The 25,875-nt window shown below is 46.5% G+C and overlaps 1 protein-coding gene across 6 annotated transcripts in view; it reads right to left on the bottom strand.

Annotated features, from left to right (window-relative positions):
- dysf (dysferlin, limb girdle muscular dystrophy 2B (autosomal recessive)) overlaps positions 1 to 25,875 on the bottom strand; it is a 361,838-nt gene that overhangs the window by 50,590 nt on the left and 285,373 nt on the right. For all 6 annotated transcript variants that reach the window (XM_068028674.1, XM_068028673.1, XM_068028677.1 and 3 more), the window contains 4 exons: positions 20,227 to 20,355; positions 19,553 to 19,708; positions 6,651 to 6,742; positions 1,076 to 1,246 (listed from right to left, as the gene is read on the bottom strand). In XM_068028674.1, coding sequence (XP_067884775.1) covers positions 1,076 to 1,246; positions 6,651 to 6,742; positions 19,553 to 19,708; positions 20,227 to 20,355 — 548 coding nt within the window. The remainder of the gene's footprint in view (positions 1 to 1,075; positions 1,247 to 6,650; positions 6,743 to 19,552; positions 19,709 to 20,226; positions 20,356 to 25,875) is intronic.

The following is a 25,875-nucleotide window of genomic DNA, read 5'->3' as shown; positions in this document are numbered from 1 at the left end:
GAAGAAGGGTGTGAGGAGGAAGCATAAAGACCAGCATGTACCACTTGGGCCGAATGGCCTATTGCTGTGCCGTAAATGTTGAACAATACAAATATAAAGAAAGAGTTTGGTTTTGAGTCTTTTATCATTGGATGACAGGGTGATATGAAAGAAGGGTTTAAAACTGTGGAGGTAGATAGAAGCAGACAGTTTCCGGAAGCTGAGCAGTTAAGAACAAGGGGCTATAGATACAAGATTAAATATAAGCGATTAAGGGTAGAGGGCAGGGGAAACTTCTTCAGACACAGAATTTGAGAGGCTGTGGAATCCACTTGCAGGGTTTGTGGTTGAGAAAGAAAGATTTACATTTAGTTTAGAGATACAGCACTGAAACAGGCCCTTCAGCCCACCGAGTCTGTGCTGACCATCAACCGCCCATTTATACTAATCCTATATTCCTACCACATCCCCACCTGTCCCTATATTTCCCGACCACCTACCTATACTAGGGGCAATTGCTAATGGCCAATTTACCTATCAACCTGCAAGTCTTTGGCTTGTGGGAGGAAACCGGAGCACCCAGAGAAAACCCACGCTGACACAGGGAGAACTTGCAAACTCCGCACAGGCAGTACCCGGAATCGAACCCGGGTCGCTGGAGCTGTGAGGCTGCGGTGCTAACCACTGCGCCACTGTGCCTTCCATGAGCTCAGCTTTTCAATCAATTAACTAGATTCAATTGTAACTTTCAAAAGCAAATTGGATATATACATTAAGGGGAAAATTTTCAGAGCTATGGGGAAAGAGCAGGGTCGTGGGAATAACTGGATAGTTCTATCAAAGGGCTAGCACAGGCTCGGTGGAACAAATGGCTTCCTTCTGTGCTGTTTGATTCCAGAAGATTTTAGTCATCTGCCTTAAAGTCTCCTTCCTTGTCAGTTAGTTTCTGATTACATTCCTGTGAAGTACTTTGGGACATTTTACAACATTAAAGTTGTTGCATAAATGAAAGTTGTCATTCTTGTATGAGGTATCGGACACTTGTGGACACGGGGATCAAGGTGAAAAAAACTCAGTGCAGAAACAGACAACTTACATGGAGTACGTTTGAGGCAGCCCACAGCAGCCTCCATATCGGGAGAGGAAACGATTTTCCAAGTCAATAATGGTTTCCCCAATTTTTTCATCCTTGGAGAGGAGATCATAGTCGTAAAGTGTGACCTTGAGATCCTTGTCGATGGGTAGTATTCCAGTCAGCTCATACATCCTGCAGGAACATTAATGCTTTAGATAATGTGCAGCCATTAATGATGACCAGTGGATCCGTCACACTTTACAGTATTAGTGCTGGCCCTGAGACAGTGTAGAGGGAGCTTTACTCTGTATCTAACCCTGTGCTGTACCTGCCCTGGGAGTGTTTGATGGGGACAGTGTAGAGGGAGCTTTCCTCTGTATCTAACCCTGTGCTGTACCTGCCCTGGGAGTGTTTGATGGGGACAGTGTAGAGGGAGCTTTCCTCTGTATCTAACCCTGTGCTGTACCTGCCCTGGGAGTGTTTGATGGGGACAGTGTAGAGGGAGCTTTCCTCTGTATCTAACCCTGTGCTGTACCTGCCCTGGGAGTGTTTGATGGGGACAGTGTAGAGGGAGCTTTCCTCTGTATCTAACCCTGTGCTGTACCTGCCCTGGGAGTGTTTGATGGGGACAGTGTAGAGGGAGCTTTCCTCTGTATCTAACCCTGTGCTGTACCTGCCCTGGGAGTGTTTGATGGGGACAGTGTAGAGGGAGCTTTACTCTGTATCTAACCCCTTTTTTTTGTTTTTAAAAAATAAATCCTTTTTTCTGTTGAGAAAACTTTATATCTAACCCGTGCAGTACCTGTCCTGGGAATGTTTGATTTTTTTACTAGCTTATGGGATGTGGGCATCGCTGACTCGGCTAGCGTTTATTGCCCAACAATAATAGCCCTCGAGAAGGTGATGGTGAGCTTCCTTCTTGAACTGCTGCAGTTCATGTAGGGTAGGTACACCCACAGTTCTGTTAGGAAGGGAGTTCCAGGATTTTGAGCCACTGACAGTAAAGGAACAGTGATATAGTTCCAAGTCAGGATGGTGTGTGACTTACAGGTGGTGGTGTTCCCTTGCATCTACTGCCCTTCTAGTTGGTAGAGGTCGCAGGTTTGGAAGGTGCTGTCTAAGGAGCCTTGGTGCATTGCTGCAGTGCATCTTGTAGATGGTACACACTGCTGCCACTGTGCGTCAGTGGTGGAGGGAGTGAATATCTGTAGATGGGGTGTCAATCAAGTGGGCTGCTTTGTCCTGAATGGTGTCAAGCTTCTTGAGTATTGTTGGAGCTGCACCCATCCAGGCAAGTGGAGAGTATTCCATCACACTCCTGACTTGTGCCTTGTAGATGGTGGACAGGCTTTGGGGAGTCAGGAGGTGAGTTACGCACTACAGAATTCCCATACTCTGACTTGCTCTTGTAGCCACAGTATTTATGTGGCCGGTACAGTTCAGTTTCTGGTCAATAGTAACCCCCAGGATCTTGATAATGGGGGATTCAGAGATGGTAATGCCACTGAACATTATGGGGAGATGGTTAGATTCTCTCTTGTTTGAGATGGTCATTGCTTGGCACTTGTGTGGCGCGAATGTTACTTGCCACTTAGCAGCCCCAAGCCTGGATGTTATCCAGGTCTTGCTGAATCTGAACAGGGGCCGCTTCAGTATCTGAGGAGTTGCGAATGGTGCAGAGCACTGTGCAACCATCAGCGAACATCCCCACCTCTGACCTTATGACGGAGGGGAGGTCATTGAAGAAGCAGCTGAAGATGGTTGGGCCTCGGACTCTACCCTGAAGAGCTCCTGCAGTGATGTCCTGGGATTGAGATGATTGACCTCCAACAGCCACAACCACCTTCCTTTGTGCTAGGCATGACTCCAACCAGCAGAGAGTTTTCCCCAATTCCCATTGACTCCAGTTTTGCTAGGGCTCCTTGATGTCACACTCAGTCAAATGCTGCCTTGATGTCAAGGGCAGTCACCCTCACCTCTCCTCTGCAGTTCAGCTCTATTGTTCATGTTTGGACAAAGGCTGTAATGAGGTCAGGAGCTGAGTGGCCCTGGCAGAACCCAAACAGCGCCCTTTTTTAAAAATTCATTCACAGGATGTGGACTCTGCTGGCTAGGCCAGCATTTATTGCCCATCCCTAATTGCCCTTGAGAAGGTGGTGGTGAGCTGCCTTCTTGAACCACTACAGTCCATGTGGGGTAGGTACACCCACAGTGCTGTTAGGAAGGGTGTTCCAGGATTTTGACCCAGCGACAGTGAAGAAATGGCGATATAATTCCAAGTCAGGATGGTGAATATGCCTTGAAGGGGAACTTGCAGGTGGTGGTGTTCCCACGCAATTGCTGCCTTTCTAGTTGGTAGAGGTCGCGGGTTTGGAAGGTGCTGTCTATGAAGCCTTGGTGCATTGCTGCAGTGCATCTTGTAGATGGTACACACTGCTGCCACTGTGTATCGGTGGTGGAGGGAGTGAATGTTTTTAGATGGGGTGCCAATCAAGCGGGCTGCTTTGTCCTGGATGGTATTGAGTTTCTTGAATGTTGTTGGAGCTGCACCCATCCAGGCAAGTGGAGAGAATTCCATCACACTCCTGACTTGTGCCTTGTAGATGGTGGACAGGCTTTGGGGAGTCAAGAGGTGAATTACTCGCCTCAGGATTCCTAGCCTCTGACCTGCTCTTGTAGCCACGGTATTTATATGGCTACTCCAGTTCAGTTTCTGGTCAGTGGTAGCCCCTATGATGTTAATAGTGGGGGATTCAGCAATTGTAATGTCATTGAAGAACAAGAGGAGATGGTTAAACTCTCTTTTATTTAACATGGTCATTGCCTGGCACTTGTGTGGCATTAGATTTTTTAGATTAGATTAGAGATGCAGCACTGAAACAGACCCTTCGGCCCACCGAGTCTGTGCCGAACATCAACCACCCATTTATACTAATCCTACACTAATCCCATATTCCTACCAAACATCCCCACCTGTCCCTATATTTCCCTACCACCTACCTATACTAGTGACAATTTACAATGGCCAATTTACCTATCAACCTGCAAGTCTTTTGGCTTGTGGGAGGAAACCGAAGCACCCGGAGAAAACCCACGCAGACACAGGGAGAACTTGCAAACTCCACACAGGCAGTACCCGGAATCGAACCCGGGTCCCCGGAGCTGTGAGGCTGCGGTGCTAACCACTGCGCCACTGTGCCGCCCTGCATGAAGGTTACTTGCCAATTATCAGCCCAAGCCTGGATATTGTCCAGGTCTTGCTGCATCTGGACATGGACTGCTTCAGTATCTGAGGAGTTGCGAATGGTGCTGAACATTATGCAATCATCAGCGAACATCCCCACTTCTGACCTTATGATTGAAGGAAGGTCATTGATGAAGCAGCTGAAGATGGTTGGGCCTAGGACACTACCCGGAGGAACTCCTGCAGTGATGTCCTGGAGCTGAGATGATTGACCTCCAACAACCACAACCATCTTCCTTCGCGCGAGGTATGACTCCAACCAGCAGAGAGTTTTCCCCCTGATTCCCATTAACTTTAGTTTTGCTAGCGCTCCCTGATGCCATACTCAGTCAAATGCTGCCTTGATATTAAGGGCAGTCACTCTCACCTCACCTCTTGAGTTCAGCTCTTTTGTCCAAGTTTGAACCAAGGCTGTAATGAGGTCAGGAGCTGAGTGGCCCTGGCAGAACACAAACTGAGCGTCACTGAGCAGGTTATTGCTCAGCAAGTGCCGCTTGATAGCACTGTTGATGACTCCTTCCATCACTTTACTGATGATTGAGAGTAGGCTGATGGGGCGGTAATTGGCCGGGTTGGACCTGTCCTGCTTTTTGTGTACAGGACATACCTGGGCAATTTTCCACATTGCTGGGTAGATGCCAGTGTTGCAGCTGTACTGGAACAGCTTTGCTAGGAGCGTGGCAAGTTCTGGAGCACAGGTCTTCAGTAATATTGCCGGAATATTGTCAGGGCCCATAGCCTTTGCAGTATCCAGTGCCTTCAGTCGTTTCTTGATATCACGCGGAGTGAATCGAATTGGCTGAAGTCTGGCATCTGTGATGTTGGGAACTTCAGGAGGAGGCCGAGATGGATCATCAACTCGGCACTTCTGGCTGAAGATTGTTGCAAATGCTTCAGCTTTAACTTTTGCACTGATGTGCTGGGTTCCCCCATCATTGAGGATAGGGATATTTGTGGAGCCTCGTCCTCCAGTTAGTTGTTTAGTGGATGTGGCTGTACTGCAGAGCGTATATCTGATCCGTTGGTTGTGGGATCACTTAGTTCTGTCTATCACATGCTGCTTCTGCTGTTTGGCATGCAAGTAGTCCTGGGTTGTAGCTTCATCAGGTTGACACCTCATTTTGAGGTATGCCTGGTGCTGCTCCTGGCATGCCCTCCTGCAATCTTCCTTGAACTGGGGTTGGTCCTTGATGGTAATGGTAGAGTGGGGGATATGCCAGGCCATGAGGTTACAGATTGTGCTTGAATACAATTCTGCTACTGCTGATGGCCCTCAGTGCCTCATGGATACCCAATTTTGAGTTGCTGGATATGTTTGAAATCTATCCCATTTAGCACGGTGGTAGTGCCACACAACACGATGGCAGGTATCCTCAATGTGAAGACAGGACTTTGTCTCCACAAGGACTGTGTGGTAGTCACTACTACGAATACTGTCATGGACAGATGCATCTGCGACAGGTAGATTGGTGAGGACCAGGTCAAGTAAGTTTTTCCTACTGTTGACACATATGTTGATGCTGAGAACTATGAATGGAAAAAGTTCTGTAATCGTCTCGCAGTAAACGTTCCCACCTTGATGAGAATCAAAAATATTGAAATGTACTATTCTGTTTTCCATGTAGAAAATGAAATGAATGTGCAAACAGAAAAATCTTTCAAACCTTTATGATAATTAAATAAGTCTGTTGGTGCCTCATTGGTTAGAAGCCTTGCAAACTTAAGACTCCCAAGTCTCTTTTACGAGCCAACTTGTGAGTCTGTGAATGTTTAAATTGGCAGGTACTGGAGCTCGTACAGTGCAGCCAAGGGGTAGGTGAGACTGAGCCAAGGGGTACATCCTATGTGTGGGAGGCACAGCATTCACTGAATCTAAAACACTCTTAACATCGAAAAAGAAGTCAAGATTTATATCCTGAGGGACAAGAGGCTGAAAGCACGTGTTCTGGTTCACACGATTTCTCATTCTTGCATCAGAAATCAATCCTCACAACCCTGTGACTGTCCTAGAGAAATGTGTGAGGATGCACTTGGCACACTGTCTGGACAAGAAGCCCCCACCCCTGATCTGTGCTAAGATGGACAACCTTATTGATGTCAGATATACTTCCAATACCCCTGGGCTAGGTCGCAGGAGGTGCATCACAACTTGGGTCTCCTGCTCCTGGTCACTCTTCAGTGACTTCCGCTGGGAAGCGGGTTGGATCAGGTTACGATGCACACCATGGTCAAACAGCAGACATTTGCCGTCTTTTTTATTTCTAGCGGAGTTGCCGCAGCTTCTGATTCACTTGACTGGTTCTAAATCCAACATCACACCGAGAAAGTTACCAGAGAATGAGGGTACTGTACCTTCCAAACTCTGGATCTAACGTGCACGGGATGTAATTATCCTGGTCGCTGACCGACTTCTTGCCCAGAGACACTTTCACATACGGGTCACACTGAAAGACAAAGAGCGGGAGGTAAAAAGACTTGTGTCAGCTATGGCTTGGTGGCAAGCACTCTCACCTCCCAGTCAGTAAAACTGTGGGTTAAAATCCCAATCCAGAGACTTGAGCACAAAATCCAGGCTGACAATCACTATGCAGTACTGATGGGGTGCTGCAATGGCAGAGGTGCCCTCTTTCGGATGAGATGATAAACCGAGGCCCCATCTGCCCTCTCACAAGAGCAGGGGAGTTCACCAATATTTATCCCTCAATCAATATCACTAAAACAGGTAATCTGGTCCTTATCACATTGCTTTTTGTGGGAGCTTGCTGTGCATAAATCAGCTGCTGTGTTTCCCTTCATTACAACAGTGATTACACTTCAAAAAGTACTTCATTGGCTGCAAAATACTATGGGATGTCCTGTGGTTGTAAAAGGCTGTACATTAATGCAAGCCTTTTTTTTTGCATGCTCTTTGGACACTGGTTATTTTTGATCCTCCAGGGAATAGGGAACTGGCTTCAACTACTGTACATATAAATATATATTGAGCACATGACTGCTGGCCCAAGCTTCTGCTTTCATTTATTTTTTTTTCCTTTCGTTGCCTCATTATCTGCGTCTGGGAATTTCTTTCCATTCTGACGTATCCTGACTAATTTTCCCTGTTTAGTCCTGAGCTTTTCCACTGAGGCCCCCCTTCCCTCCCCTTCGCCCTCCCCCACTCCCCTCCACCATGGGAAGCCTCTGCAGTGACTCATCATTCCATCACCACGGCAACAACAAGAATAGACGTGTCCGCTAATCCTGCAGCAGCACTTTAGGCAGAACAGAACTTTAGGTGAACTTATTGGGTCTCCTTACCTAAGGAAGGTTATGCTTGTCTTAGAGGGGATGCAGCGAAGGTTCACGTGATTGATTGCTGGGATGTGAGGGTTATCGGACGAAGAGAGATTGAGTAGAGTGGGCCTATATTCTCTAGAGTTTAGAAAAGTGAGAGGTGATCTCATTGAAACGTACAAGATTCTGAGAGGGCTTGACAGGGTAAATGTTGAGAGGCTTTTTCACTGGCTGGAGAGTCTAGAACATAGTGACTGTGTAAGGAGTCGGTCACTTAGGACTGAGCTGAGGAGAAATTTCTTCACTCAGAGGGTTGTGAATCTTTGGAATTCTCTACCCCAGAGAGCTGTGGATATTCAATCCTGGATTATATTCAAGACTGAGAGTGTGGGTTTAGGGGGCACAAAAGTGGAGTTCAAGTAGGCGTATTGAATGGCGGAGCAGACTCAAGGGGCCAGGTGGCCTGCTCCTGCTCCTATGCCTTATGTTTGTATTTATTATTCATTCTCAGGTGTGGGCATCCAAAGGAGTCCATTCGGCCCATCATGCCTGTGCTGGATTGTTGAAAGAGCAGCGTTGCTTAGTCCTACAAGCCCTGTTTTTGTCCGTACCCCTGTAAGCTCCTCACCCTCTGTCAAGCTCCCTTTTCAAATTAGTTATGGAATCAGCTTCCACCACCTTTTCAAGTAGAGTGTTCCCGATCCCCACAACTCCCAGTGAAACAAAATTCTCCACTTCCCTCCAGATCTTTTGCCAATCATTTTAAATCTTTGACCTCTGGTTATTGACTCACTCACCCAGAGGGAATCATTTTCTCCATCTACGCTACAAATGAGTCACCTCCTAACCTTTTCTGTTCCAAGGAGAACAGTCCAAACCTTTCCAATCTCACCTCATAACTGAAGTACTTTATTCCTTGTTACAATCTGAAAAACCTCCTCTCTACCCGTTCAAGGGCCATTACATCTTTCCTGAAGTGTGGTTCCCAGAATTATCCATGATGCACCAACTGAGGCCCAGCCAGTGATTTATAAAGTACCAGTATCATCTCTTTGCTTTCATATTCTATTCCTTATTTACAAACTCAAATAACCATTTGCTTTTTTCACCACCTTATCAACTTGCCCTGCCATCTTTGCATATACGAATACTAAGGTCTCTCTGCTCATCTTTCCAAAATGATGCCATTTATAGTGTACCATCTTTCCATTTCAATCCTCTCAAAGTGCATAACTTCACACTTCTCCGTAATGAACTTCATCGGCTATATGCTACTGCCCACTTCATCATCCTATTTGTCACCCTGAAGTCTGTAACTATCCTCATCACTATCTAATACTGTGCAAAGTTCCATATCATCTGCAAACTTTTTTTATTATTCGTTCAAGGGATGTGGGCATCACTGGCCAGGCCAGCATTTATTGCCCATCCCTAATTACCCTGGAGAAGGCGGTGGTGAGCTGCCTTCTTGAACAGCTGCAGTCCATGTGGGGTAGATACACATACAGTGCTGTTAGGAAGGGAGTTCTGAACCAGCAACAGTAAAGGAACGACGATATAGTTCCAAGTCAGGATGGTGTGTGACTTGGAGGGGAACTTGCAGCTGGTGCTGTTCCCATGCATCTGCTGCTCTTGTCCTTCTAGTTGATAGAGGTCGCGGGTTTGGAAGGTGCTATCGAAGGAGCCTTGGTGCGTTGCTGCAGTGCATCTTGTAGATGGTACACACTGCTGCCACTGTGTGTCGGTGGTGGAGGGAGTGAATGTTTGTGGATGGGGTGCCAATCAAACAGGCTGCCATGTCCTGGATGGTGTCGAGCTTCTTGAGTGTTGTTGGAGCTGCACCCATCCAGGCAAGTGGACAGTATTCCATCACACACCTGACTTGTGCCTTGTAGATGGTGGACAGGCTTTGGGGAGTCAGGAGGTGAGTTACTCACCACAGGATTCCTAGCCTCTGACCTCCTCTTGTAGCCATGGTATTTATATGGCTCCTCCAGTTCAGTTTCTGGTCAATGGTAGCCCCTAGTATGTTGATAGTGGGGGATTCAGCGATGGTAATGCCATTGAATGTCAAGGGGAGATGGTTAGATTCTCTCTTGTTGGAGATGGTCATTGCCTGGCACTTGTGTGGCACGAATGTTACTTGCCAATTATCAGCCCAAGCCTGGATATTGTCCAGGTCTTGCTGCATTTCTACACGGACTGCTTCAGTATCTGAGGAGTCGTGAATGTTGCTGAACATTGTGCAATCATCGAACATCCCCACTTCTGACCTTATGATGGAGGGAAGGTCATTGATGAAGTAGCTGAAGATGGTTGGACCCTGAGTAACTCCTGCCGTGATGTCCTGGGACTGAGATGATTGACCTCCAACAACCACAACCATCTGCCTTTGTGCTAGGTATGACTCTAACCAGCGAAGACCTTTCCCCCTGATTCCCATTGACTCCAGTTTTGCTGGGGCTCCTTGATGCCATACTCGATCAAAAGCTTTATAACAAACTTGAAACTATAAACCTTATAAATGCTGCTCTCTAAACTTGAGTCTAGGTTGTTGATAAAAATGTAAAAGTGTAATGGACCCAAACCTGACCCTTGGGAACACCACTGCAAACCATCTCCTAGTCTGAGAAACATCCAGCCACCACCATCCTCTGCCTCCTGTCACTGAGCCAATTCCCTATCCGTATCACCACTTTCCCCTTAATTCCATCAATTCCAGTTTCTTAATAAGCCTCTTGTGTGGCACCTTGTTAAATGCCTTCCAAAAGTCACATATATAGTATCTACTACACTACCTTGATCAATCTTCTGTGTCAAGTTAGTTGAACACCATTTGCCTTTATCATGTCCATGTTGGCTCTCCTTGATCAGCTCGTGCCTTTCGAAATGAAAGTTTATTTTGTCCATGATAATCGTTTCCAGTAACTTCCCCACCACTGATACGAGGTTGACAGGCCTATAGTTTGCTGGTTTATCCCTTTCCCCTTTCTTGAATAGTGGATAACATTAGCATCCCTCCAGTCCTCTGGCACTGCTCCTGTATCCAATAAGGACTGAAAGATTGTGACCAATGCCCCTCTTATTTGTGCCTTTACTTCTTTCAGCAACTTAGGATACATTCCATCTGGACCAGGTGACCTACCAACTTAGATACTTGTATCTAACCGCTACGAAGACAAAAAGGAATGAAACCCTGATGGACCACCCAGCATTGACCTAGGCACCAGAAACGACAACGACAAACCCAGCCCTGTCGACCCTGCAAAGTCCTCCTTACTAATATCTGGAGGCTTGTGACAAAGTTGGGAGAGCTGTTCCACAGACTAGTCAAGCAACAGCCTGACATAGTCATACTCATGGAATCATAACTTACAATGTCCCAGTCACAGCCATCACCATCCCCGGGTATGTCCTGTCCCACCAGCAGGACAGACCCAGTAGAGGAGGTGGCACAGTGGTGTACAATTGGGAGGGAGCTGCCCAGGGAGTCCTCAACATCGACTCCGGACCCCATGAATTCTCATGGCTTCAGGTAAAACATGGGCAAGGAAACCTCCTGCTGACTACCACCTCCCCTCAGCTTATGAATCAGTACTCCTCCATATTCAACAGCACTTAGAGGAAGCGGCAAGGGCACAGAATGTACTCTGGGTAGGGGACTTCAATGGCAATCACTAAGAGTGATTAGGGCCAATCAAGGATAGTAGTGGGAAGTTGTGTGTGGAATCAGAGGAGGTAGGGGAAGTGTTAAATGAATATTTTGCGTCAGTATTTACAATAGAGAAAGAAAATGTTGTCGAGGAGAATACTGAGATTCAGGCTACTAGGCTAGATGGGATTGAGGTTCACAAGGAGGAGGTGTTAGCAATTTTGGAAAGTGTGAAAATAGATAAGTCCCCTGGGCCAGATGGGATTTATCCTAGGATTCTCTGGGAAGCTAGGGAGGAGACTGTAGAGCCTTTGTCCTTGATCTTTATGTCGTCATTGTCGACAGGAATAGTGCCGGAAGACTGGAGGATAGCAAATGTTGTCCCCTTGTTCAAGAAGGGGAGTAGAGACAGTCCTGGTAATTATAGACCTGTGAGCCTTACTTCGGTTGTGGGTAAAATGTTGGAAAAGGTTATAAGAGATAGGATTTATAATCATCTTGAAAAGAATAAGTTCATTAGCGATAGTCAGCACGGTTTTGTGAAGGGTAGGTCATGCCTCACAAACCTTATTGAGTTTTTCGAGAAGGTGACCAAACAGGTGGATGAGGGTAAAGCAGTGGATGTGGTGTATATGGATTTCAGTAAGGCGTTTGATAAGGTTCCCCATGGTAGGCTATTGCAGAAAATACGGAAGTATGGGGTTGAAGGTGATTTAGAGCTTTGGATCAGAAATTGGCTAGCTGAAAGAAGACAGAGGGTAGTGGTTGATGGCAAATGTTCATCCTGGAGTTTAGTTACTAGTGGTGTACCGCAAGGTTCTGTTTTGGGGCCACTGCTGTTTGTCATTTTTATAAATGACCTGGAAGAGGGTGTAGAAGGGTGGGTTAGTAAATTTGCAGATGACACTAAGGTCGGTGGAGTTGTGGATAGTGCCGAAGGATGTTGTAGGGTACAGAGGGACATAGATAGGCTGCAGAGCTGGGCTGAGAGATGGCAAATAGAGTTTAATGCGGAAAAGTGCGAGCTGATTCACTTTGGAAGGAGTAACAGGAATGCAGAGTACTGGGCTAATGGGAAGATTCTTGGTAGTGTAGATGAACAGAGAGATCTTGGTGTCCAGGTGCATAAATCCCTGAAGGTTGCTACCCAGGTTAATAGGGCTGTTAAGAAGGCATATGGTGTGTTAGCTTTTATTAGTAGGGGGATCGAGTTTCGGAGCCACGAGGTCATGCTGCAGCTGTACAAAACTCTGGTGAGACCGCACCTGGAGTATTGCGTGCAGTTCTGGTCACCGCATTATAGGAAGGATGTGGAAGCTATGGAAAGGGTGCAGAGGAGATTTACTAGGATGTTGCCTGGTATGGAGGGAAGGTCTTACGAGGAAAGGCTGAGGGACTTGAGGTTGTTTTCGTTGGAGAGAAGGAGGAGGAGAGGTGACTTCATAGAGACATATAAGATAATCAGAGGGTTAGATAGGGTGGATAGTGAGAGTCTTTTTCCTCGGATGGTGATGGCAAACACGAGGGGACATAGCTTTAATTTGAGGGGTGATAGATATAGGACAGATGTCAGAGGTAGTTTCTTTACTCAGAGAGTAGTAGGGGCGTGGAACGCCCTGCCTGCAACAGTAGTAGACTCGCCAACTTTAAGGGCATTTAAGTGGTCATTGGATAGACATATGGATGAAAATGGAATAGTGTAGGTCAGATGGTTTCACAGCTCGGCGCAACATCGAGGGCCGAAGGGCCTGTACTGCGCTGTAATGTTCTAATTCTAATTCTAAAAAAAAAGTGGCTCGGTAGCACCACTACTGACTGAGCTGGCCAAGTCCTAAAGGACAAAGCTGCAAGACTGGGTCTGCGGCAGGTGGTGAGGGAACTAACAAGAGAGAAAAATATACTTGACCACGTCCTCACAAATCTGCCTATCACAGGTCCATGACAGTATTGGTAGGAGTGACCACCGCACACTCCTTGTGGAGATGAAGTCCCGTCTTCACATTGAGGATATCCTCCATTATCTTGTGTGGCATGACTACCGTGCTAAATGGGATAGATTTTGAACAGATCTAGCAATGCAAAAGTGGGCATCCTTGAGGCGCTGTGGGCCATCAGCAGCAGCAGAATTGTACTCAACTACAATCTGTAACGTCATGGCCCAACACATTCCCCTGTCATCACCATCAAGCCAGGAGACCAACCTTGGTTCCATGACGAGCGCAGGAAGGTATGCCAGCAGCAGCACCAGACATACCTCAAAATGAAGTGTCAACCACAACCCAGGACGATTTGCGTGCCAAACAGCTTAAGCAGCATGCAATAGACAGAACTAAGCGATCCCATGACCAATGGATCAGATCTAAGCTCTGCAGTCCTGCCACATCCAGTGGTGAATGGTGGTGAACAATTAAACAACTAACTGGAGGAGGAGGCTCCACAAATATCCCCATCCTCAATGATGGGGGAGCCCAGCACATCAGTGTAAAAGAGAAGGCTGAAGCATTTGCATCCATCTTCAGCCAGAAGTGCCGAGTGGATGATCCATCTCAGCCTCCTCCTGAAGTCCCCAGCATCACAGATGTCTTCAGCCAATTCGATTCACTCTGCCTGATATCAAGAAATGACTGAAGTCACTATATACTGCAAAGGTTATGGGCCCTGACAACATTCCGGCAACAGCACTGAAGATAAAAGCAAAATACTGCGGATGCTGGAAATCTGAAATAAAAACAAGAAATGCTGGAACCACTCAGCAGGTCTGGCAGCATCTGTGGAAAGAGAAGCAGAGTTAACGTTTCGGGTCAGTGACCCTTCGGAACTGACAAATATTAGAAATGTCACAGGTTATAAGCAAGTGAGGTGGGGGTGGGGTAAGAGGTAACAAAGGAGGTGTAGATTGGACCAGGCCGCATAGCTGACCAAAAGGTCATGGAGCAAAGGCAAACAATATGTTAATGGTGTGTTGAAAGACAAGGCATTAGTACAAATTAGGTGTTAATACACTGAATATAGAACAGCAGCAAGTGCAAACCTGAAAAAAACAGTGAGTAAGCAAACTGAACAAACTGAGATGAAATGAAATAAATGCAAAAAAAAAGATTGTAAAAAATGTAAAAAAGATTGTAAAAAATGTAAAAAAGAATGTAAAAAGAAAGAAAAGAAAAAAAAATCACTAAAAATGAAAGTAAAATGGGGGGCTGTCATGCTCTGAAATTATTGAACTCAATGTTCAGTCCGGCAGGCTGAAGTGTGCCTAATCGGTAGATGAGAGGCTGTTCCTCGAGCTTGCGTTGATGTTCACTGGAACACTGCAGCAATCCCAGGACAGGGATGTGAGCATGAGAGCAGGGGGGAGTGTTGAAATGGCAAGCAACCGGAAGCTCAGGGTCCTGCTTGCGGACTGAGCGGAGATGTTCCGCAAAGCGGTCACCCAGTCTGCGCTTGGTCTCCCCAATGTAGAGGAGACCACACTGTGAGCAGCGAATACAGTATACTACATTGAAAGAAGTACAAGTAAATCGCTGCTTCACCTGAAAGGAGTGTTTGGGGCCTGGGATAGTGAGGAGAGAGGAGGTAAATGGGCAGGTATTACACCTCCTGCGATTGCAGGGGAAGGTGCCATGGGACGGGGACGAGGTGGTGGGGGTAATGGAGGAGTGGACCAGGGTGTCGCGGAGGGAACGATCCCTTCGGAATGCTGACAGGGGAAGGGAGGGGAAGATGCGACTGGTAGTGGCATCACGCTGGAGGTGGCGGAAATGGCGGAGGATGATCCTGAAGACCTGTGCTCCATAAATAACTGCGCCACAAACCCGCAATGTGGAAAATTGCCCAGGTATGTACTGCACACAAAAAGCAGGACAAATCCAACCCAGGCAATTACCGCCCCATTAGTCTGCACTCAGTCATTAGTAAAGTGATGGAAGGTGTCATCGACAGTGCTATCAAGCAGCACTTGCAAGCAATAATCTGCTCCGTGACGCTCAGTTTGGGTTCCGCCAGGGCCACTCAGCTCCAGACCTCATTGCAACCTTGGTTCAAACATGGACAAAAGAGCTGAACTCAAGACGTTCGATGAGAGTGACTACCGTTGACATCAAGGCAGCATTTGACCGAGTGTGACATCAAGGAGCCCTCGCAAAACTGAGGTCAATGGGAATCAGGGGGAAAACTCTCTGCTGGCTGGAATCGTACCTAGTGCAAAGGAAGATGGTTGTGGATGTTGGAGGTCAATCATTGAGCTCCAGGACATCACTGCAGGAGTTCCTCAGGGTAGTGTCCTCGGCCCAACCATCTTCAGCTGCTTCATCACTGACCTTCCTTCCAACATAAAGTCAGAAGTGTTGATGTGCACTGATGATTTCACAATGTTCAGCACCATTCGCGATTCCTCAGATACTGAAGCAGTCTGTATAGAAATGCAGCAAGACCAGGACAATATCCAGGCTTGGGCTGATGAGTGGCAAATAACATTCGCGCCACACAAGTGCCAGACGATTACCATCTCCAACAAGAGAGAATCTAACCATCTCCCCTTGACATTCAATAGCATTACGATTGCTGAATCCCCCACTATCAACATCCTAGGGGTTATCATTGACCAGAAACTGAACTGGAGGAGCCATATAAATACCATGGTTACAAGAGCAGGTCAGAGGCTGGGAATCCAGCTCCCCAAAGCTGACTCCCCAAAGCCTGTCCACAAGGCACAAGTCAAGAGTGTGATGGAATACTGTCCACTTGCCTGGATGGGTGCAGCTCCAACAACATTCAAGAAGCTCGACACCATCCAGGACAAAGCAGCCCGCTTGATTGGCACCCCATCCACAAACATTCACTCCCTCCACCAGCGACACACAGTGGCAGCAGTGTGTACCATCTACAAGATGCACTGCAGCAACGCACCAAGGCTTCTTAGACAGCACCTTCCAAAGCCGCAACTTCTTCCACCTAGAAGGACAAGGGCAGCAGATGCATAGGAACACCACCACCTGCAAGTTCCCCTCCAAGTCACACACCATCCTGACTGCCGTTCCTTCATTGTCACTGGGTCAAAATCCTGGAACTCCCTTCCTAATAGCACTGTAGGTGTACCTACCCCACATGGACTGCAGCGGTTCAAGAAGGCAGTTCACCACCACCTTCTCAAGGGCAATTAGGGATGGGTAATAAATGCTGCCTATTCAGTGACTCCCACGTCCCAGGAACGAATATAAAAAGAAATAACGCTAATCTTTTTAGTACATCTTCTCTATCTATTACCATCCTGTCCATAATTTCTCACTCCTCTTTTAGTCTAACTCTCACTTCATCTGCTTCCTCTGTGAAGATAGATGCAAAGTATTCATTTAATATTTTAACTTGCCTCTATATGAAGATTTCTCTTTCATAGAAACATAGAAAAATGGGAGCAGGAGTAGGCCATTCGGCCCTTCGAGCCTGCACCGCCATTCAATACTATCATGGCTGATCATCCAAACTCAGTCGTGCCCTGTTCCCGCTTTCTCCCCGTATCCCTTGATTCCTTTCGCCCTAAGAACTATATCTAACTTTTTCTTGAGTATATTTAATGATTTGGCCTCAACTGCTTTCTGTGGTAGAGAATTCCACAGGTTCACTCTCTGGGTGAAGAAATCTCTCCTCATCTCAGTCCTAAATGGCTTACCCTTTATCCTTAGACTGTGACCCCTGGTCCTGGACTCCCCTGCTATCGGGAACATCCTTCCTGCATCTAGTCTGTCCAGTCTTGTTAGATTTTTGTAGGTTTCTATGAGATCCCCTCTCATTCTTTTAAACTCTAGCGAATACAAGCCTAATCAACCCAATCTCTCTTCATACATCAGTCCTGCCTTCCCAGGAATCAGTCTGGTGAACCTTCGCTGCACTCCCTCCATAGCAAGAACATCCTTTCTCAGATAAGGAGACATAAACTGCACACAATACTCCAGATATGGTCTCACCAAGACCTTGTATAATTGCAGCAAGACCTCCTTGCTCCTGTACTCGAATTCTCTCGCTATGAAGGCCAACATTCCATTTGCCTTCTTAACTGCCTGCTGCACCTGCATGCTTACTTTCAGCGATTGGTGCACAAGGACACCCAGGTCTCACTGCACCTCCCCCTTTACCAATCAATTGCCGTTCAGATAATAATCTGCCTTTCTGTTTTTGCCACCAAAGTGGATAACCTCACATTTATCAACATTATACTGCATCTGCTGTGTATTTGCCCACTCACTCAACCTGTCCAAATCACACTGGAGCTTCTCTGTATCCTCCTCACAGCTCCCACTCCCACCCAGCTCTGTGTTGCCTGTAAACTTGGATATATTACATTTAATTCCCTCATCTATATCATTAATATATATTGTGAATAGCTGGGGTCCTAGCACTGATCCGTGGGGTACCCCACTCGTCACTGCCTGCCACTCGGAAAAAGACCCATTTATTCCTACTCTTTGTTTCCTGTCTGCCAACCAGTTCTCTTTCCATGTCAGTACTTTACCCCCAATCCCATGTGCTTTAAATTTGCACGCTAATCTCTTATGTGGAACATTATCGAAAGCCTTCTGAAAGTCCAAATACACCACATCCACTGTTCTTCATTATCTATTCTACTAATAAGCCAGTATTTTCCCTAGCTAATCTCTTACACTTTACATGTTTATGAAATGTTTTAAGTTCAACTTAATGTTACTGCGAATTGTTTCTCAACCTCTCTTTGCCTCCTGTATGAGCTTTTTCAATTCCCTCCTATATGTTCCGTAATCATCTTGATTATGAACTGAATCTTGTTTTTGACATTTGTCAGAAGCCTCCTTTTTCTGTTTTATTTTAAGTTTTATTCCCTTTGTCATCCAGGGTGCACTAGCTTTCGGTGATTTACCTTTTTCCTTCAAAGGAATATGACTAGTTTGTACCTGAACTAACACTTCCCTTCATTGTTCTGTTATTGGTTTACTCTGCAAATCGCCTTTTCTAATCTACCTGAGCTAGGTCCCTTCTTAAATCTCTGAAATTAGCTCTTCTCTAGTTGAACATTTTCACCTTTGATGTTTTCTAGTCCTGTTCCACTATTCAATTGAATTATGTTCGGGATAATGTTGGAGGGTTGGCAGATTGGGTGACCGCTTTGAGCAACACATCCACTCAGTCCGCAAGCATGACCCCGAGCTTCCGGTTGCTTGCCATTCCAACTCACCTCCCTGCTCTCATGCCCACATTTCTGCCTTTGGCCTGCTCCAGTGTTCCAGTGAACATCAACGCAAGCTCAAGGAGCAGCACCTGATCTTTCAATTAGGCACTCTACAGCCTTGCGGACTCAAGATTGAGTTCAACAATTTCAGAGCATGATTGGCCTTTTTTATTATTTTATTTTATTTTTTTAACCATGCGCCTGCCTTAAACTTGGTTTTTCATTTACATATGAATGAGGAGCAGGAGTAGGCTTTTGGACAAAGCTGCTCATTATTCCGTCATTAATACTCTCTGTGGACTAATGCTTTGTCTTTCAATACAACCATTAGCACTCCCCTTGCCTTTGTCCCATGATATCTTTGTTATTTAATCTCTCCAGCCATCTGCCCTATCACACACCTTCTCTTTTGTTCTCTTCCCCACCCTGACCCCTTCACTTGCTTAAAACTTATTATATTTCTAACTTTGCCAGTTCTGATGAAAGGTCACAGACCTGAAACGTTAACTCTGTTTCTCTCTCCACAGATGCTGTCTGAACTGATATTTCCAGCACTTTCTGTTTCTTTTTACATTAGAGAGTTGGTATCCTGACTGAATTTTTTCTTCAAAAACATGGAAAGAAAATGCACCATTAACAAATCCAAAATAAATGAACATTTCCCCCAGTCCCGCCTCAGCTCTTTATAAATATCAGCTGCGGCTCAGTGGATTCAAGTCCCACTCCAGAGACTTGAGCACAAAATCTAAGCTGATGCTCCAATGCAATACTGAGGGAGTGCTGCACTGTCAGAGGCGCTGTCTCCTAGGTGAGATGATAAACCAAGGCCGTGTCTGCCATGTCATTGGAAGTCAAAGATCTCAGGGCATTATTTCAAAGAAGAGCAGGGAAGTTCTACCCAGTTTCTTGCTCAACTATTTATCCCTCAACCAAGACTAAACAATAGATTATCTGGTGATTCTCATATTGTTATTTGTGGGAGCTTGCTGTGAGCCTATTGGCTGCCAGGTTTCCTACATTACAACTGTGGAACTAAACTGAGGCAACAAACATCTTGTCCAACAGAAAGAGGAGCCAACGAATGGGCAAAAAAGAGGTTTTTGAAACAGACCACAAGAATGATGACATACTGACCTTTCCATTGGAATCCTTAGGCTGCAGTCCAAAAGCTCGGACAACGTAAACCCTGACTAGACACTCCTGGAGTCCGCTGGCTGGGAGTTGATGGAACTGACGAGGTGGGTTGGGCACAGAGGGGTCATCGGGAAGAGCATAGATCTTGAAACTTCCCTGAAGATATCAACAGCATTCAATTAGGAACATTGAAAACATTAGGAACAGAGTAAATGAGGTTGGAGAGAGTATTGCCCAGTGTATTAATGCACCATATATCATCCTGGAAGTTTCCAGGTTCATACACTGCTGGCAGATTTAGCCTGAAGTCATAGAGTCATCGAGTTATACAGCACAGAAACAGGCCCTTCGGCCCATCGTGTCTATGCCGGCCATCAAGCACCTAACTATTCTAATCCCATTTGTTTGTGGAATCTTGCTGTGCAGAAATTAGCTGCCACATTTCCTACATTACAATAGAGACTACACATCAAAAGCACTCAATTGGAGTTCAGAAGAGCTCACACAGCTGACGTTAGACTAAATGTCCTATTTTATCTTTCTCCTCTTCCTGATAGAGATGTGGACATTGTCTACCTGCCAGTTTTCTGGCTTTTCATCTCAGATTGTCCAACAACCCAACCATCAGGACAGAATATTGTCAGAATTGGGTGATGCGGAACCTGTTCTCTTACCTTGAATTCTCCCACGACCGAGGGATCCTCATCTTCATCCTCACTCTTCCCACGATGCAGAGTGAAGGTACGGCAGAAGTCTGTTAACCCCTCAAACTCCTCGACCTTCTCCAGCTCAATGTTGTAGACCTGTGGAACAAGACGACGGAGATCCATGAGAGCCCTTTACTGCCTACTGAGGGACCGCCACAGTGTAGGATCATAGAATCGCAGAATGGCTGCAGCACAGAAGGGAGGCCATTCGGCAGATTGTGCAAAAGCAACACACCTCGTCCAACTTTCCTGCACTTTCCCTGTAGCCATGTTCAGGTGCTTATCTAATTTCCTTTTAAACCTGCCTCCACTCAGGCAATGCATTCCAGATCCTAACCACTTGCTGCATAAAAAGGTTCCTCTGGTTCTTGACACTTCCACTGATGGGAATAGCTTCTCCCTATTTATTATGTCCAGACCCCTCATGATTTTGATTTTGTTAAACTAAGGCCTCATCTGCCCACTCAGGTGGACATAAAAGATCCCATGGCACTATTTTTAAAAGAGCAGGATCATTCTCTCGGGTGTTCTGGCCATCTATCTGGGACCAGCAGAAGACATGTGTCTAAGGTGGTTAGAATGCCATAGAACTGTGCAATTTTCAAGGATGACCCGCACATGGGCTGAATTTTGTGGAGCCAGCGGGGGCCCCGACAACAGGCTGAAAACGTGAGGGGAACCTGGCCCCAATCTCCTCGGAGCCCCTGGTGCAATTCAACGGAGCTCAGGCAATTAACTGCCCAGGGCTCGGGTCCCTGTCCCTTCAAGGATGGGGATCCCACCTCCCAGAGCTGTCAGCCAATCAGAGGGCCGACAACTCAAGTAGTATCACATGAACACAAGAATCAGGAGCAGAAGTAGACCATATGGCCCATCGAGCCTGCTCCGCCATTCAATACAATCATGGCTGACCTTGGGTTTCAATTCCACATTCCTGCCCACTCCCCATATCCCTTGATTCCCTGCAAGATCAAAGATCTATCTAACCCAGCCTTAAATGTATTCAACGATAGAACATCCACAACACTCTGGGGTAGAGAATTCCAAAGATTCACAACCCTTTGAGTGAAGTAATTTCACCTCATCTCAGTTTTGAATGATTGGCCCCTTATCCTGAGACTGTGTCCCCGTGTTCTAGATTCCCTGACCAGTGGGAATAATCTCTCAGCTTCTACCCTATCAAGCCCTTTCAGAATCTTGTATGTCTCAATTAGATTGCTTCTTATTCTTATAAACTCCAGAGAATATAAGCCCAATTTACTCAGCCTCTCATCATAGGAGAACTCCCTCATCCCAGGGACCAAATTAGTAAATCTTCACTGCACTGCCTCCAGTGCAAGTATATCCTTTCTTAAATGTGGAGACCAAAGCTGCACAGAGTATTCCAGGTGCGATATCACCAAAGCCCTGTACAATATTAGTGAGACTTCTTTATTCTTGTACTCCAATCCCCTTGCAATAAAGGCCAACATGCCATTTGCCTTCCTAATAGCCTGCTGCACCTGCATGTTAACTTTGTGCATTCTTTATGTGAGTACCCCCAAGTCTCTCTGAACATCAGCACTGACCAGTTTCACACCTTTTAAAAAATAGTCTGCTTTTCTATTATTACAACCAAAGTGAACAACTTCACACTTCCCTACATTATACTCTATCTGCCATTTTGTTGCCCACTCACGTAACCTGTCTCTATCTCTTTGCAGCCTCCCTACATCCTCCCCACAGCTTACCTTTTCACCGAGCTTTGTATCATCAGCAGACTTTAGATATATTACTCTCTGTCTCTTCATGCAAGTCATCAATATAGAGTGTAAATAGCTGAGGCCTCAGCACTGATCCTTGCAGTACCCCACTATTCACTGCCTGCCAACTTGAAAATGCTCCGTTTAATGCCCACTCTCTGCTTCCTGTGTGTTAACCAATCCTATATCCATATTGGGGGTAATATATTACCCCCAAAACCATGAGCCCTTATCTTGCCTATTAATCTTTCATGTAGCACCTTATTGAATGCCTTTTGGAAATCCAGGTATACTACATCTACTGGTTCCCCTTTATCTACCCTACTAGTTACATCCTCAAAAAACTCTATTAAATTTGTCAAAAAGGATTTCCCTTTAGTAAAACCGTGCTGACTTGTTCTAATCATACTATGCTTTTCTAAGTGCATTGTTAAAATTTCTTTAATAATAGTTTCCAGCATTTTCTCAACAAATGATGTTAGGCTAACTGGCCTGTAGCTCCCTGTTTTTCTCTACCTCCTTTCTTGAAAAGTGGTGTAACATTTGCCAACTTCCAATCTAACAGGGCCATTCCAGAATCTAAGGAATTCTGGAAAATCATAGCTGCTATGTCTACAACTATCTCTCTTGGAACCTAGGATGTAGGCTATCTGGTCCCGGGGACTTGTCATATTTTAGTCCCTCAGGTTTCTCCAATACTTTTTCTCGGCTGATATCAATTTCCTTAATTTTCCCATTACTTTTAGCCCCTAGGTTACTGCCTATTTCTGGTATGGAACTTGTGTCTTCTACTGTGAAGACAGACACAAAATATTTGTTCAATGCCATTTCCTCATTCCCCATAATGATTTCTCCTGTCTCTGCCTCTAAGAAACCAACATCTACTTTAGCTACTCTCTCCTTATCAGCAGTGCCACTGCCAATACTACACCAGGCCTGGGACCAGGCCCAGCGCTGGAGCACCGGACCCCAGGTAAGAGAGGCGGGGTCACCAGGGCAAGTCCAGCAGGCCCTGACGAGGTGGGAGGGGGTGAAGGATGGTCTTTGAGGGCTGGGTATTTTTTTTATTCATTCATGGGATGTGGGCGTCGCTGGCCAGGCCAGTATTTATTGCCCATTCCTAATTGCCCTTGAGAAGGTGGTGGTGAGCTGCCTTCTTGAACCACTGCAGTCCATTTGGGGTAGGTACACCCACAGTGCTGTTAGGAAAGGAGTTCCAGGACTTTGACCCAGTGACAGTGAAGGAATGGTGAAGGAACCTCCTGGTTTCACTGGGCAGCCTCCCCACATGGCGGAGGCTCCCCCCCTCCCCTCCCCCCCAGCCACCGATGCTGGTTTAATTCCAGCAGCAGCGGGAAGAGGCCCTTAAGTTGCTATTAATTGGCCACTTACGGGTCTCAATTGGCCTCTGTGTGGGAATGCTGTCTTCGGCCTTTGCTGCCCTTGACTGAATTACAGTGCGGCAGGAAGGTAACGGCCCTCTGTCCCTCTGCCTTCCATTGTGATTCTATGGGACACCCCAGCTCCTAGCCCGTCTCCAGGGGGCCCATTAAATTCCACTCAACATCTAACATTTGTGCAGCACCGACAGAGGCACCAATATTTTGGAATACAAAATATGAATCATTTGAGACATGGAGTGGAATCTTTTGAGTGTCCTGGTGTTTCCGATGGCGGGACTGCAGGTTGTCGTAACTTCCACTCCCACTGCACATCACATTTCCCACATGATTTTGCATTTAATCGAGCTGTGCAGCACAGGGGATAAGTGGGATCATGCAGCGGGGGCAACCTTTCATTGGTGGTACCCGTTGTCACTCTCCCAAGCACCAAGATCGCCAGATATTAAGCATTCTGTGCTTTCAGCCGCAAGGAGCAGCAGCCTTCCTTTCGTGTAAGTATCTTCAGAATAACTTAAATGGAAGCTTTCACTTAAATCAAAATGTTTTTGCCTCCCTTATTTTGGTAAAGTCACCAACAACTTCATATCATTTATTTTCCCTACAGCCAAAGTGAATGACATGGCAACCAGCAGGCAGCGTCCCTCCCCACGGTTCAGTGATGCCTTCTTGCGGGTTCTCCTCCAGGCCCTCAGGGAAAGGCGGGGGGTCCTCTTCCCCTGCATATGGAGTGCGAAGACCCTCCTGCCTCACCAAGGCGGCCTGGATGGAGGTAGCAGAGGAGGTCTCGAACCGTGGAGTAACTCTTAGAATATGGGTGCAATGCCACAAGCAAATCAATGCCTTGCTGAGACCAGCGACAGTAAGTGGTTCTGGTGAGACTGCTCCACTGATTTCCTCCATGACACCATCTCTTTAAGGCAGAGGGTGCACAAAGAATGTATTCGAATGTGTGAGCAGCCTTAGTGCCATTCACTAAATGATGAAGATTGGCATTGTTTATGTGATTGGCTGTGTTATGCGAAAGCCAATGCAGAATGAGTGATGTTGATGCATGTATGCAATGGTGGTGATGCATCATTTGCCATGTCATCAAGTCTGCACTGTCTGCTGCAGGATAAATGAAGGCACAACCAACATGAGCGTGCTAAGACATGAGGAGGTGTTCCTTCGGCAGTTCCGAAGAAGGGTCAATGACCCGAAACGTTAACTCTACTTCTCTTTCCACAGATGCTGCCAGACCTGCTGAGTGGTTCCAGCATTTCTTGTTTTTATTGCAGATTTCCAGCATCCGCAGTATTTTGCTTTTATTATATGAGGAGGTGTCCCTGACATAAGGTTGCTGAGCACGGCTGAGGAGGAGGCTTCAGAGATTGTGAGAGAGGAGGGAGGCAGGATGAGTAGAGGTGGCGAGGTAGGAGCCACAAGGTGGAAAGATGCAGCCCTATGTGGAAACTGAAGGAAATTGTATGAACTCATGTGAAGCACATGCTTAAAGTGCCACTGTTTGTGTCTCCACTGCAGGTGCCCACATTCGAGTCACTGCCTCCAAATTGCAGCCAGGTAGAAGACACACCCATTGCCTTGTCTTACTCTGCTTGTAATGCTTGAGTGTCCATCAGATTCCCATTATCGTTGCAGAAGCTAATGTGCGTGCATTTCAGGGCGGGTCTCCCCACCTTCCAACCTCCAGCTGCAACCTTCCAGCTTGAACCCATCACCCTTAACCCACTGAATGTTACCGTTACCCTTCCCATTGAGCCTCCCTCCATTACCGTGCACAGTGTAATCATCAATATATTCATGCCATTCCTACTCCCATCACTGTCGACATGCCGACTCTTACCCTTGAACTTCCTCACACCGAACTGACCATTGTTGCCGAGTCTTGTTCCCCTCCATATGAAGCTGTCGAATACCTACCCATTAGTCTTGACCTTCCCCCCTACAGAATCCATTTGTCCCCATTGACAGTGACCGTTCCCTCTGCTAGCCAGTACCCTCAATTTGTCCCACAGCTCCTCAACATTGACAGCACTCATCCCTTCCTTTAGGCCCTTGCCAAATATCTTCACAGTGTACTGATCTAATCCACCCACCACCCCCACAGCTGACAAAATGCATCTTCACCATTAACTTCAACCATTTAACAACCTGGACACTCCACTCCACCATCCTCTGTTCCTCCATGCACCCAATCAGCCCAACCCTTCCCTCCCCAACTACCCTCCCCTGCTCCTCCATGTATCTCCTGCCCATGCCCTCGATGCCATTCTCTGAGATGATTCACCCTTGCTGGAGCCAGGCCTGGAGGTAAACATCCATTCCAATGCTGGCGTTAGTTTAGTGGCTGAGTCAAAGAGAGAAGAGCACGGTCCTGAGACTCAACTGCACAAATCCAACTGTTGCACGCCACGTTGAAACATGCATGAACCGCGTGGCATGGGAATATCGCTCTCCATTCACTTAATCTG

Source organism: Heterodontus francisci, chromosome 1 (genome assembly GCF_036365525.1).
Source record: "Heterodontus francisci isolate sHetFra1 chromosome 1, sHetFra1.hap1, whole genome shotgun sequence".
In the NCBI taxonomy this organism is placed as follows: domain Eukaryota; kingdom Metazoa; phylum Chordata; class Chondrichthyes; order Heterodontiformes; family Heterodontidae; genus Heterodontus; species Heterodontus francisci.
The sequence above is the reverse complement of the archived record's forward strand: the minus strand, read 5'-3'. Positions and strand labels throughout refer to the sequence as shown.